We start from the raw sequence: 15,201 nt of genomic DNA on the forward strand, positions 1-15,201 counted from the left end.
TGGTCCCGTAGAATGTGAGTCTTGCGAGTGGCAATCAGTGGTTTCCGGTGAAGTCTCCATTGCAGATGTTAATCTCATGCTGCTGACTTCATGCTGGGCGCCCCCAGCACCACCACCCCCGCCCTACAATACACAGTGCTTTTCCTTCTAGCCATTTATTTATTTATTTTTTTACAGCAGCAGTAATACTTATAATGTATTATCTGTTTACTTTGTGCCTGGCACTGTGCTGCTTTTCAAGGCGTTAATCATCTAATCTTTATAACAATCCCAAGAGGTCGGTGGTGTTACTGTCTCTGTTTTTCAGGTGAGGAAGCCGAGCCACAGACAGCTTAACGGAAATGCATTTTACCAAAATGGACTATGCCAGGTGTAGCAAGCTCAGCCCCCAAGCCCAGTGAACCTGCATCCACAGCGGCTGGACCTTGGGGGCTACAGGGATGAAGAGGACCCAGCTCCTGACCTGAGTGCTGGTCTGGCGGGGGCTGAGAGAGCCACTGGGACCAGCCAGTGAGTGGACCGTGACAGTATTTGTAGCCTGCCCTGCCCTTCTGCTGTTGGACACTTGCCTTGGCTCCCTGAGGGAGTGGCTTCCTCCTCCAGGAAATACAGACTTTCCTATCCACTCTTCTGGGAAGCCTTATCAGCTCGCAGCCAGGAAGCTTGCTGCTGTGTGCCGTCAGGGCTGTAACTCTTTTAGTTTTGAGAGGCCAGTACTGCTTCCCTCCTTGTTCCCCTGCTGGCCTCAGTGGCTTTTTTCTCATTATATCAGTGGTGTGCTGCATGTCCAAGCTAGGATCCTGGTTGGAAAAGGTGGCTCACTCCCTAGGGTGCCCTTATGCATCCTCAGCCTCCTAGACCTTAGAGGCTTTCTGAAGCTGGAGAAGGGCATCCCCACCACCGCCCCACACACGTGCAAGTGCGTGCACACGCACACACATTTCCCCTAGAGCTTGCACCTGGGTGTGTGTGGTGATGTGGAAAGCTTTGTTCTTGGTGTCCCAGGCATCAGAACCTTTTCCCAGGGACACAACCTGCTTAAAGACCATAAATTGAGAATAACCTAGGAAAGATTTCAGTGCTTTTCAATTGCATTTTCCTTAGGGGGAAAAAAAATTTCCATTAGCCTTACTTTTTGGTAGTGTCTTGGTTCCCTCTGAACTTTTCCATTTAACCCTGAAATGAGTCCATTTGGTAGCCTGGGATACCTTGTCAGCCTGGAGGATTTTGGAGCGTGCAAGATTCTTTTCGAGTTGTTCTTAATGGGTAAAAATGGACTTTTGCTTCTGAGAATAGGTGTATCGTGGGTAGTTCATAAAGGATCAATATTCTCCAGCCCCGCCCCCTCCCCCCAAAGAAGCCCTGTCCAAGTACCCTTGGGCAGCCATGGGTAACCATGAGTTCCTCATGGTGGGCACAGTACCCTAGGCCTACAGATCTGAAGGAAAGGCTCTCAGGAGGGCCCTCTGGAGAAAGTGTCTTCTGGGGCTGCGGGGCTGACTGTCCCTGGCCCAGCCAGGCTCGGGCCCCTGAGCTCCTTTTGCTTGCTTCACTCTTTCCCAAGATGATCTCCTAGTCACATGGATCCCTTTTGGGATAGAGTGATGGCCCTGATACCAGGGACTGCCCTCAACCATTTCAGGAAAGTTCAGGATGAGCCAGGATCTCTTGAAGGACTTAAACTGACAGAAGTGGGAGTGACACCCTTCCTTAAGAACTTAAGACTGACAGGGTCTTCATATTTTTTCTTAATAGTGCTTTGCCATTGCTTCAGAGAATAGCCAGCTAAGCCTGTATCTGCAGCTTGCTTGCAAGGTAGGCTGGAAACAGCTTTTCCAGCTGAGGTAAAAGGTGCAAGACAAATCGTTCATTCACTCATTCATTCGTTCACTCATTCATTCCATGTCCCCTATATGCCAGGCCTACCGAGTGCCCTGTGCCAGACTAGGGGCATGGCGTGGTGAGTGATGCTGGCGTGTTCAGCATTTTTATCCAGGTAGAATCAGGAGCTAAGGGTCACCAGAACTCGTCTTGGAGAGCAAAAGGAATTCCTCAGCAAGACCTTTCCCCTGTGTAGACCTGGGAGGAGGGTAGGGAGGGTGAGGGGTTGGCAGAAGGATTCTTGGTGGTCGCCAGCTCCAGCTGCTGCCGTGGCGGGGAGGGTCACTGGAACAGCTGTGAGGTTGTGCCTTATTAGGGTGCAGTGCCCCCGGCCCTCCTGGGTCATCGCCCAGCAGCCTGGCATCCACAGGAGGTGGCCCGGCAGTACCTAAGGGAAACAGATACCTCTTTTACCCTGTTTCCCTGTCACTTGTTGGTTCTTCAAAAAGACCTCAGTTCATTGTGTAGAAGGAGAAACTTGTCTATAGACTCCGCTAGCAGCCTTACATAATGCCCATGTTGCTTCCAGGTGTCTCAGCAGTTAGGGAGTCCTGCCTTCTGTCCTTCAGGTCTCTGTCTTGGGAGTACCAATGGCAGCTAACAAAAACCAAGAGCCTGCTGTATACTGGGCACTGGCCTATGTGGCTTAACTCATTAAGTCCCCAAAAACCCAATGACGGAAGAGGTGCTATTATTATTCCCATCTTACAAGGGAGGAAACTGAAGCTAGGAGAGGTTGTCACCCTTCAAAGTGGCACTGAGAGCGGACCCCGGGGGATACGACTCTACAGCCACCTCTCCACCTCCACGGTGTTTCTTGGCGAGCTGCTAGGGGGCTGCGGTCTGTTTGTGCTGTGATCTCAGGGGTGCGCCTGACTGGGACGACAGCAGGGAGGCAGGAGTGAGCCCTAGGCCGAGTGTGCCGGGCTTTCAGAGTTTGCTGAGAGCCCTTCCGTTCTCCAAACTGACGGGGCTGTAAATAAACCCACTGCTTTGGGCAGCTGAACCCTGCTCATTGGATGGGGAGCAATCAGCTGCCTTCCGTCCTTCCTGACGTGTTGGAGGCTCCCTGTGTACCCTGTCCACCTCCAAGGCTAATCTCACCTAGTTTCCCACCTCAGCCTTTCATAGCAAGGATTAGCCTGTCTCTTCCTGTTTCACCGGAAAGGTGGTTGGTCATGCTGTTGGAGACTTATTTTTGGATTCGGCTTCAGTGACAAGCTGGCTAGAACTAGTGGAGTTGACCATGGAAGGAAGTTGTCTTCCTGAGCTCCAGCCCTGCCTGCCTAACAGAGTTCTAGTCCCAGCCCTGCAGGCCAGGCCCCTGCCTCCCCTTCTCCCCTGGGGAAGTCTCTGGCCTCACGTTTGCCAAATGACCCATCTCAGTGGATGTGGTGGTAGTTTTCAGGACCCTTGGTGGTTGACTTTTGGGTGGCTTGTGGCGGTGTTACAGAACAGCAGGGACTGTTGGGGACTGCTTGGCGGAGCCCAGGCCCCCCACACACAGTTCTTTCCAGATCTATAAGGATGACCTTTGGTGCTATGAAGTGGTAGGCGGTGTGCCTCAGGGGGCAGAGGGTGGGGGGGGGCACTTGTTACAAGTCAGGTGTGCCTTGCTTGAATTACCTGCTCACCACGCTCACTGAGAGTGGCTCTCCTGTCCCGTCCCTCCCTCAGAGCTCACCATGTACCAGGGCTCTAAACTGGGGTGCCTTCAGGTGAAAATACAGCTATTTTTACTGTCTGCCAAATTAAGCTTGACCAAGGAGGAAGAAAACAACCTCGGGCATTTTACATAAATGTGTCTGCTAGGACTGTTAATCAGTAACTCAGGAACCCGGTACGTGCAGAAGCCAGTTGTGGTCTGTATACCTAAGATAAAGACACATTTTGTGTTCAATAAAAGCGATATGGTGGTGTTTGCCTTGTTAGAAAATGCAGCAAGACCTATTTGGATGAGGCTCCTGAGGCCAGTACTCAGTGTGAGTCAGGCTCATATTGCCGATGGCAGAGCAGCCTGTGCCTGTCTGTGCCGGGGCACTAATTGTAAGAACCCGCAGCCACTTCCGTGGTGATCTCTGCCCATCTGGGCCCATTCCAAAGAGCCAGTGCCCCTCAAAGGAGCCTCTCCCCTTTTTTCTGTAACCCAGTGCCTGAAACCAGAAAAATAATTTTCCTGGTTTCTGTTTAGCATCCAGAATCATGGCAGTTGTTGTCTTATATTGAGGGGCCACTGACAGTGGGAGTTTGAGGCTTCTGAGTCTATTTCTGTTCTACTCCTACCTTTTCTCTCCTTGCTTTGTTTCTGTGATCCCCTGGTTCCAAGCGTCTTTCCTGCTGCTTAGCAGGGTATGAAATAATAGATCGTGCAGTTCATCACCATCACCACCACTCCCTCCTTGGGGCAGGGCGTGTCAGGCCATGCTGACTATCAGTCAGGAGAAGCCAGGGCTGTAGCACAGCCTGGGCCAACCTAAAATGCTGCCTGTTTCTGGGTGAGCTGCTCACTAGCCAGCGTTTCTTTAAATTTTCTCGTAAAGGAAGGAAAACAAGGACAGGGCAGTAGTAGGATTGACATTCCTCTCTCCTTAGCTCATTCTGAAAGGCCCTGTCCTGATTCTGGATTCTAGTTGTTGAATATTGGTCCCCCCCGCCCCCCAGTATGGCATGTCACCATGCACTTCCTCAGATAGGTCGTTGGCTCTTCTTTCCAAGGTGTCTGTGAGCTGCCTGAGTCAGGCACCGTGTCTTTCATCCCGGACTCCCCTGCAGGGTTGGCTGTGTCAGGGAAATGAGGAGTGAGCATGTGGGGTGGGAGGGAGCCTGAGCAGAGTACCCGCCACCACAGCAGCTTCTCTCTCCTCCAGCACATCCTCTGTGAGGTCTGGCTGGAGAGGTCTGGAGGGGTCTTCGGGCTGGAGGGCAGGTGGGCACCTGGCAGACAGAGCGGACCTCCTTTTTTTGATGGCTGTGATGGGCGTCTAGCTGTCTGGCTTCAAGGGCAGCCCGGGGGAAGGTGGGATCAATCACACCACCAACCCAGGAGAACTGAAACAGCTGCTGGGACAGAAGGTCCCTGAGCCACCAGCCTATACAGCTTTGCCTCCTGCAAAGCTCCCGTATCTCTTTCCCCGCAGGGTGTTGATATGCCTGGAATCCTCATGAATAAGTGGAGGATGAAAGAATGTAGGGTTTATCATTTTAACCACTTTTAAGTGTACAGTTTTGTGGCATTAAGTCCATTCACGTTGTTGTGCAACCATCACCACCGTCCATCTCCACAACGTTGTTCATCAGCCCAAACTAGAACTCCTTACCCACTAAAAAATAAATCCACTCTCCAGTCCCTGGCAACCACCTTTCTACTTTCTGTCTCTATGAATTTGGCAGCTCTAGGTACCTCATGTAACAGGAGTCATATGGTATTTGTCCTTGTGACTGGCTTACTTCACTTAGCAAAAGTTCCTTAAGGTACACCCATGTTGTAGCAAATGTCAAATTTTCTTTCCTTTCTTAGGCTGAAGAATATTCCATCGTATGTATAAACCGTGTTTTGTTTATCCTTTCATCCATTGGTGGACACTTGGGTGGCTTCCACCTTTTGGCTGTTGTGAATATGCTGCTGTGAACATGGGTGTGCAAATACCTGTTCAAGTACCTGCTTTCAGTTCTTTTGGGTACGAGTTATAAAGCACAGGAGCAGGATGTCTTTTGAAGGTCAGTTTCTGATGACTCACCCTTCTCCACTGAGGGCTAGACTCACAGGCCAAAAGGTAGCTTTACTCACTGCCTAATTTTAGACTCCAACATCACCACCACTGGTCACTCGTAACATCAGGCTTCATTTTGATATTTGATAGGCTTTCACAGCATGTTACAATTCCAGTTTTACATATTACCTGTCACTGACTACACTTAGCCACTTCCTTGTGATTGTGGAGGCACCCCTGTCACTCGGTGGTGGGCATTGACTAGGCAGTGCACCTCATTACACCCGGCTTGCTTCCGGGGGTGCAGGCTCTTGATGACTTTGCCCCTCCTAACCCAAGTTGGGCTGGTCTTTTGGTCTCGTCCCCAGACCTGGCTCCGTCCTGGGACCTGAAACCCTGAGCCCACTGACAACTGAGGATGTTGAGGTCACTTGTCTTCTACTCGCAGTAGCTTTGGGCAGGTGTGGTGTTACCCCCCAGGTCTGCTGGTTCTTGTCATCTGTTTTCGTTTCATCCAGTTCTTACACAACATTTAACGTTATTAGAATTATACATCATTTCTTTCCTAGGAAAGTAAAATACTTTTCTGAAATACCTTGGCATTTGGAGTTGCTGCAAGAACTGGTGTTCCCTGCACCAGCTTAGAGCCAGCCCTAGGGCCCCCATCTGGGGGATGATGGGCTTTCGATAGATTCACCTGTCCTGTCATGCATGGGTCTCTCTACCTCTGGACGAGACTTCCTTTGGCCAGTGCCCATCTGTATTTGTCAGTCGGGTTAGGAAGTAGAGATGGGAGCACAGGGAGAAGACCTGCACCCTGCACTTGAGAACCTCATAGTCTAGTTACAGCATTTAGAAACCCTGAGGATAAACTAGCCATTTCTGAGGCAGTCCTGTTTTCTTATCTTTTCCAATGCCGCAAGTGAAAAGAAAGCATTCCCTACAAAGGGAAAGGCTCCTGCTCTTACCCCCAGGCTCTGTTCTGGGCCCTGTGCCACACGTACTGTGCACGTAGCCTCCCCTTTTCATCTAAGGACTTCCCTCGGGCCCATCTCTGTCTCCGTGCTGCGTTCTTCTTAAGGACTGCTTGGTATTTCTAAGACTAAGGTTTTTGAATGATTGTAATGATAGTGTGATAGCAGCAATTCAGAGTCAGAAAGATCCTTGATGGTCTGGGCCAGGTCAGGAAGGCTTCTCGGAGGAGATGCCCTGAGCCCCAGGTGGTGGGTCCTGTCCTGTCAGCGATGCAGAGGAGGAGGAAGGTGGCCTCTGCTACTTTTCTCTTCTGCTGTTCTCGGGGCTGATTGTTGCTTTCTCCTGCTCTGGCACGTGGCACTAGTACACGCTTAGTACTGTGCCGCCGTTTTAGTCCCCTGATGGTCGCCTTATTGGGCTTGGTTTTAGATGCTGGAGGATGAAGGGAGGAGTTTGCCAGACAGCGGATTAGATGCTTCTCAGAGGATCTGAAAGATCTGTGTGAGGTGTGGAAGAAGAGCCTTTCACATAGTAACCCAACCTGGAGCAAGATTTCTGGCCTAAACTCTGGGAGCTAATGAATCAGGCAGCTATTTCTGGAGCTGACCTGGAGGAGAGGCAGGTGAGCCATTTCTCTGGCAGGGAGAGAAGGAAGAGGCTGTTAAGGGTGCACAGCCGGATCTGGGAGGCAGGCAGGCATCTCTGCTCAGGTGTCACATTCTGTACGGGAAGGCTGAGGACTAGCAAGTGGTCTGGGAGGGACTGTGAAACCCACTGTGGACTTTCCTGCTGGGGTCGATGCAGAGCCTTCAGGTCTTTAACAGGTGGGTGGGTTGTCACTAGGCATGGGCCTGGCAGTCAGGATGCAGGTCTGTCTCTGGTCCTTGGGTTATAGCCCTTGTGCTGTTGTCCTGTTTGTTCCCATGCTAACCGGGTCCCTCTTCTGTCCCAGGCTCAGTATATCAGCTCCCCGTCCCCTGTTCTGGGCTCTGCCTGAGGTTTCCAGAGTCACACTTCCCAAAGACATAACCATGTCTCCCTGACCCTGAACCTGGGCTCTGATACCATGTGGTTGGTTGAGGCCAAAGGAAAATTGACAGGGAGAGAGAGAGAGAGAGAGACAGAGAGACAGAGTGAGAGAGAGAGAGTGTGTGTGTGTGTGTGTGTGTGTGTGTGTGTGTGTGTGTGCGCGCGCGCGTGTGCACGTGCGCACGTGCCCATGGGCAGTTGGGGTGAGAGCAGGGCCCGGAGTTGCTGCTGGCAGTCCTCCCTCCAGCAGTCGTCCGTCCTCCTGCTGTGGTGCTACTGGAGGTGGCCTGGCTCTCTTCATCTGCCCCCTCCCCTCATAGTGGCTTTGGGCACACCCCTCCCTTGCGCTGGACCTGTTAGCCTCTGCCCAGTGAAGGGCTAGCTGACCTTGCAGGCCCTTTGCTTCCAGAACAGCCTATGACTCTGCCTCCTGGCCTCTTGTTTATTTCTGAGGCTTCTCCCCTGAGCCCAGGTGAGCCCCCCACCCCTTCTCTCTGCCGGTTTAGGCCAGCTCTTTAGTCAGTCCTGGGAGGGGTCTGCCTGAGAGTCCCTCATTTGAATAACAGTAATAACACCAGTGAGCATTTATTGAACGCTTGACAACGTGCTAGGCACTGTGGTGGTAGCATTTTGCATGCCTGATCTCTTCATTTTCCCAGCAAGCCTCTTCATTTTCTGTGGGGTACAGATTACTGACATTACTCCTATTTTACAGCACAGGAAGCTGAGGCTAAGAGAGGTTGTTACCTGCCCAAGGTTACATGGCCAGTGAGTTAGATGAGCCTATATTTAAAGTCAATTTGATATGGCTTATTAAAATCTCTGTTCCTAAATTCTAATTGTGGTGCCTCCCACTAGACTGGAGTAGTGTGTCTTTGGGAATTGTGACCTGGACTGGGGCAGCAGTATCAGGTAGGGAAGGGCTTCTTCCCTGCTTCTCTCCAAACTTCCCATCTCTAGACTCTGCTGACAACCCACTGCCTACCCATCCCACCGCCCCTCCTGCTGAATCTTGGGTTCCTGCGAAGAATTGTTGGAGCCTCTGGGGCCGCTTTAGCAAGGAGGAGGGAGGGCTGGGGAGATGGGGACGAGCTTTTCTGAGAACACAGCCAGTGCCCCCTGCACTGGGTTGTCTTTTTGTGTGCTGTCGGGTAGGGCACAGAGCACGGGCTGGGTCTGTGCTAGGCGGTCTCTGCCTGCGGGAGGGATGTGCTGATGCACACCTTGCCCGCTGCAGCCGTCAGCATCACTGGGGTTCGAGGCGGTTGTCTCTCTGCTCCGTGAATACGGCCCTAAGTGGGCTCCTGCCTCCTCACGGCAAAGCTGTCCTCACCCTGCTTTCCACAGAGACCAGAGTTCTGTGGCCACCAAATACAGGCCTCCGTGTTTGAAGCCCAGAGGAATTTCAGCCCATAGAATGAATACTTTTCTTTGGATTATTAGTTAGACAAGTACCAGCCTTCACACTGTGCACTCACCTGGAATTGGGTTTCCTGACTCGTGAAGGGGAGGCATGGTCCCCACTCCCTTTCAGGAGACCTTCAGGTGCTCTAGTGCGGTATGACGCTCGCTGAGCCAGGGCTGGGCTGTGCCTGCTGACAAGCAGCCTTCCTCATGGGGGCAGGTAGATCCGATCTGAGTCTTGCAAAAGCAAGGGAATTTGGCTGTGAGGTGCCCGAGGCCCTTATAGGTAGGGCTCGGTAGTGGGGTTGCTGAACGTGGCCGGATACAGACCCGTGGGATCCATGCAGCGTGACTGAACAGTCTAGATGGCCACGGAGAAAGTGCCGTAGGAAGGAGGAGCCTGGATGTCTGTAAGCAAAGGAGCGACTCGATGGGCAGGAGGGTGTAGGACAGTGGGAGTGCCACGTGGAGCCGGGAAACTGGCGTGTCAGTGCTACCTTCTAGTTGACTCTGGACGGACCACGTAGCCTTCCCTCATGCAGTTGCCTCCTCTATGAAATGGGACCACAGTGTGTTCTCTGCCTGTGAATGTGCAGGGATCTACAGACTTCAGTCCAATGATGGTGAAGAAAAGGGTGATGAGGGCTGAGTCTGGGAGCAGCAGGCAGGTGCCTTGGTGAGAAGGCATCTATCCCACGTCCCAGCACTCTGGGGTGCTGCTGGAGGGCCCCAGAGGCAGAGCAGGAATGTGGAGGGGATACTTCCAGGACGAAGGAGTGGAGGATGAGCCCAGGGACTGTGTTGCTGGGGTCAAGAAAAAGCCAAGGGCTGGGGCGGGCGCTGCTTTCAGGGTCAGGTGCTGCTTTCAGGGTCAGGTGCGAAGGCACTAAAGTTGCCGACAGCGCTGCTGAGGGAACAGGCTGGTAGGGCGGACAGCAGCAGCGCGGGGCTCTGCTGAGGAAGTGGGAGGAGAAAGAAGGGCATGATGCTGGCGCTCACACTGGTGACAGAGAGAGGGGAGCCGGGGTGGGGGGTGGTGAGGGACCTGAAGGTGGCCCTTGGTGGACCATGGACTCCCCAGGGGTTTGCAAAGGCTAGACTCACTGTACCTGCTCCTCGGTGCCCTCTTTCTGCAGGACCAGGCTCCGGTGGGCTTCTGACTACCTGCTCAAACCCAAAGGGGAGGAAGAGAAGAGGCTGGGGTTGGTTTGGGAAATGCCACCAGCTCGTGTTGCTGGAGAGGGAAGGAGTGGCAAGTAGGGCTGTTGGGGACCTGGCGTGGGAGTGTTTCTGGCTTATGGGGCTCAGTCTTAGGAATTGCACCAGCGCGAGGACCCTCTGGTCTCCGAGCTCCTTGCAGGGAGGAGTGGTGATTTGATACAGCTGCTGCTTGCCAGGTTTGCCCAGTAGGAACACCAGCGTGTGCCCAGGGCTGAGTCAGCAAGGCCTGAGGGGAGTCAGAACTGCATTGAAGGCAAATCTGATGGGTGAAACTGAAGGTCACAGGCCGTGAAGGGAGGAGCGACATAACTGGGAGCACAGGTTAGGGGAACTGGGCCGAGGAGGGTCAGTAGGTAACTGTGACATTGGGGAAGGCATCCAGGGCTGAGGCCAGTGCCACCAGGGAGCCCAGATCAGTGGTTGCCAGCTGCCCCCAAAGAAAGCCCCTGGAGCTAGCACTGTGGCAGAGGCTAGAAGAGGTCCGATCTCTGCTGAAACTGGACAGCCCTCCCTCCTGCCTACAGTACCCTGGCAGTGACAGTGGAGGAGCGGCTTTTGAGTGTGGCTTTGGAACCGGACAAGCCTGGATTTGAGAAAAATGTAAAATGCAAAGCAGAGTAAAAGCCCCCACCCCTCCCACACTCTGACCTTTCTTTCTTGCATTCTTTCAGAAATCTGTATGTGTATGTGTGTGTATATATCCTTTTAATTGTACCAAAATAACAATGCACTGCTATATACCTTTTATCCCTTTCTTAATTTACTGGCAACATGGAAGAACCATCTCGTTCTTTTTAATGGCCATTTAGTATTCTATTCTATAGTATGCATTAGCTTACCTAATCAGTCTCCAGGTGACAGACATCAAGGTTGTTGCTAGTTTGGGGTTACTTTGATACAGCAGCAGTCACAATGTACACATATTTTTGAACAACGGGACAATTATTTCTGTAGAAAAACCCTAGATACAGATTTTCTGGGTCAAAGTTGTATGCATCACCCCTCCCCGCCCCCTCCCAAGGGGTTTCTACCAATTCACACTCCTGCAAACAGATTTTGAGAGTTACAAATGATAGTAACAGAGCTGTTGTGAGGATTAAATGAGATAATGTGTAAAGCTTTCAGCCAGTCCCTGCCACATCAGGCTGTAGGGCAGGCCTCACTGCAAACTGGATCACTTTGATGAGTCAAGTAAAGTGCTGGGTTGGGTTTCGTAGTCAGCTTGGGGAAGGGGAGGTGGCAGGAAACAGTGGTCTGACAGCTGCTGAGCAGATGTCACCTTCGTTCACACATCCAGGAAACTACCTGATGTGGGCCAGACACTGGAGCGGGGATGGAGCAGGGAACCAGATACCGTGGCTCCGCCTTCACGGAGCTGACAGTCTGGAGAGAGAGGGAGACCTCCAACAGGTCTCCACAGGTTGTGCTAAGTGCTTGAGCAGCACAGAACACGGCTGCTCCTGTCCCCTCTGACTGGGTCTCTCTCTCCCCGCCCCCGCCCCTCCCCTGCCCCCCAGTGTACGTGTTGGAGCAGGAAAGGAAGACGGACGACACCGGGTGTCTGGCGGCCCTGGCCGCGTGCTGGGCTGCTCTCTGCTGCTGCTGCCTCCTGGACAACTTGGACTGAGCAGCCGAGACCCAAGTCCTCCCTGCAGGCCTGCTACCTTCTGTTACTGGAATAAACAACTAGTGCTGCACAGTTTACTTTTTATCTTTCTTTAAAAATTACCTAATCTACAGACTTCAAAATTTTAGCATCTATGATAGGTGTGAAATGGTATCTCACTATTTTAACTTACCTTCCTCCTTACTAGTGACCTTGAACATAAATAGATGTTTTTGATTTGCCTTTACAAATCTTGTGAATTGCTTGTTACATATCCTTAGCCCGTTTTTTCTATTCGTTTGTCTCCTCTTACTGATTTGTAGGGAATCGTTAAATATTCCACACACTAATACTTGTCACTTGTATAGGCTTGGAAATACCTTCTTCTTGTCTGTCTCTTAACCTTTTTATAGTGTATTTTCTAGTATGAAAGTTTTGTTTATTTTCTATTTTATTATTTTTGGCTGCATTGGGTCTTCGTTGCTGCACGTGGGCTTTCTCTAGTTGTGGCGAGCAGGGTCTACTCTTCGTTGCAGTGCGCAGGCTTCTCATTGCAGTGGCTTCTCTTGTTGCGGCACATGGGCTTCAGTAGTTGCAGCACGTGGACTCAGTAGTTGGCAGCATGTGGGCTTCAGTAATTGCTATGTGCGGGTTCTAGGGTGCACGGGCTCTAGAGCACAGGCTCAGTAGTTGTGGTGCACAGGCTTAGCTGCTCCATGGCATATGGGATCTTCCCGGACCAGGGATCGAACCCACGTCCCCTGCATTGGCAGGCGGATTCTTAACCACTGCGCCACCAGGGAAGCTCTTTCACAGTCTTTAGTCCACCTAAATTTGTGTTTGATCATGGTGTAGGATAGGGTTCTGGTTTTCTTTTTCCATTTTGATAGTTCCAGCACCATTTATTGATTAGGTCACCCTTTCCCCACTGATTTGAAATGAGATTTGTCATATAACAAGTTCCTACATATAAATGGACTAGAATCAGAAGTCTGGTGTGACAAGCATCTTCCCTGCCCCCAGGACATGCATACACACATACTCCTTTTTCTTCTTTAGAATTTTCTTGGATATTCTTAGCCTTTTACTCTTTTACTGTAATCTGGATTTTAGGATGAGTCTGTCAGTTTCTATGGAAAACTACCATGTTTGGCTTTAATCGGAACAGCATGTAATTTATAGAGTAATTGGGGGGAAGAGTTGATGTATTTAAGAGTGTTGTATTCCTGTCTGGAACATGGTATCCCTTCATTTGTTTGGACTTCTTTTATGTCCTTAGATAAAAATCTTATAATTTCCTCACGTAGCTTTCACACGTCCTTTGTTGGTCTTTAAAACTGGAAGTCTTCTCAGGTACCCTGCAGTCTTGATGCTATTGTAAATGGACTCTTTTAACCCAGTTTTATCACAACATTGCCTTGGGACACTTTAAACTGTGGGAGGAGCAGTTCTTCAATCTGCCCCAAGTGTACTCCCAGGCAATCACCCTCCGACTGACATTCAGTAGATGCTGAATATCTCCAGTGTGTTAGGTGATGGACCACAGAGAACAGACCCCATCCCTGCCCCCATGGGGCTTACACTCTAGGGAGGGAACCAGACATTAAATAGTCCCACAGGTATTATTGACATTCTGCTTTCCTATGAAAAGAAGATATGTATTGCTATGAAAACATATGAAAAGAGGACAGTCTGCACAGTCTGGGAGGGTGCTGAAAGATGAATAGCTGTTAATAGGCAAAACAATTGTAGGAAAAGCAGGTGCATAGGCCCAATGGCAGGGGAGAACATGCCTCATTTGAGAAACTAGAAGAGGAAACTGGTGTGGCAAAGAACAATGGGATGTTGGGAACACATGAAGAACAGGTAGGGGCAAGACAGGGGGCTCACAGCCCCACTTAGAGATTTTGGGTTTTGTCCTGTGAGCAGTGGGAAGCCATTGAAGGATTTTTTTTTTTTTTTTTTTTTTTTTGCGGTACGCAGGCCTCTCACTGCTGTGCCCTCTGCCGTTGCGGAGCACAGGCTCTGGACGCGCAGGCACAGCGGCCATGGCCCACGGGCCCAGCCGCTCCATGGCACGCGGGATCCTCCCGGACCGGGGCGCAAACCCGTGTCCCCTGCGTCGGCAGGCGGACTCTCAACCACTGCACCACCAGGGAAGCCCCCATTGAAGGATTTTAAGCAAAGGGATGACATGATCAAATTTGCATTTTTAAGAGCCCCCTTTGGCTTCCATGTCGAGAATGGCTTGAGGCACAAGTTCACATGGTGATGATGGAAAGATATGAACGTACTTGAGAAATTTGGAAGTAATATCACAGGACTTGTAGATGGATTGGATATGGGGATTGAAGAGACGGAGTGGGGATGACTCCTGAGATTCTGACTGGAACTAGTTGCCTAATGGTGGTGTTTGTGGAGGTTGGAAACAAAGGAAAGGAGTATATTTGCTCAGGAGGAAGAAAATAATGTTGGGCTCTGAATGTGTTGGGTTAGATTGAGGTGTTTATGAGACATTCAAGTAGAGATGTCAGGTAAGCAGTTGTATATACACCTGGAGCTTGTAGAAGAGGTTGGGCTGGAGATTTAAATGTGGAAGGCACTGGCATATTGGTAGTAACTAGAACTGTGGGAGTGAATGAGATCACATCAGGTAGAAATGTGGAGGGAAAAGAGAAGGTGGCAGTGTAGGGCTGAGCTTTAAGGAAAACTGACTTGGACCTGTAGATGATGAAACTGCAAAGGAGTCAAAGATGGAAAACCAGGAGAATGGGATGTCCTGAAAGTAGAAGAATTTGTATTAAGGGAGTGATCAGTACCATCACATATTGCTGGGAGGTCAGAACTCAAAAATGTGCATTGGACTTAGCCACACTATTGTCACTGAGGAGTGGACTTCCCTCCAGTTCCTATTCTGTGAAGGACACCAACAGAGGGAAAGACAAGATTGCTAGGACCAGAATACAGGATTGGAGGAAGGCAGGCATTTGTGTAGGCGTGGAAGAGACAAGCTCAGAGTGCAAAGAACCAGCTGGGCACAATGAAGGCTCAAAGCCTCTGGTAAACTGGAGAGAACCATGCAAAAAAACAAGTTCCAGGAGGGTCAGACACCAAGTAAGGGAGTCAGGTTATTGTCACTCAGCTTTGAGCCTGGACAGAGAAGACACTGCTCCTCAAGCAGACTGTGTCCCCTGGGGTGGCTGTTGGAGGGTCCAGCACGTAGATTATCAACCATGTGACTATCCTTGCTGGGGAGGCCCTTCTGAACAGCAGCAAGTATAGACCCGTCATGACCACCATTTCAGCCTTTCTGATAGTTTTCAGATTTTTCTAATATAAATTGTTTTATAAGAAACTCTCCATGTAACTCCAGTG

General features: G+C 50.8%; 1 protein-coding gene across 1 annotated transcript in view; it reads left to right on the forward strand.

The window, feature by feature from the left end:
* The window catches only part of CYSTM1 (cysteine rich transmembrane module containing 1), a 55,645-nt gene extending 43,736 nt beyond the window's left edge, over positions 1-11,909 (forward strand). The window contains exon 3 of the mRNA XM_060092010.1: positions 11,738-11,909. Within this exon, the coding sequence (XP_059947993.1) occupies positions 11,738-11,847 (110 nt within the window). The 3' untranslated portion in view covers positions 11,848-11,909. The remainder of the gene's footprint in view (positions 1-11,737) is intronic.
* The last annotated feature ends 3,292 nt before the right edge of the window (positions 11,910-15,201 follow it).

This window comes from Mesoplodon densirostris, chromosome 3 (genome assembly GCF_025265405.1).
Source record: "Mesoplodon densirostris isolate mMesDen1 chromosome 3, mMesDen1 primary haplotype, whole genome shotgun sequence".
Taxonomy (NCBI): Eukaryota; Metazoa; Chordata; class Mammalia; order Artiodactyla; family Ziphiidae; genus Mesoplodon; species Mesoplodon densirostris.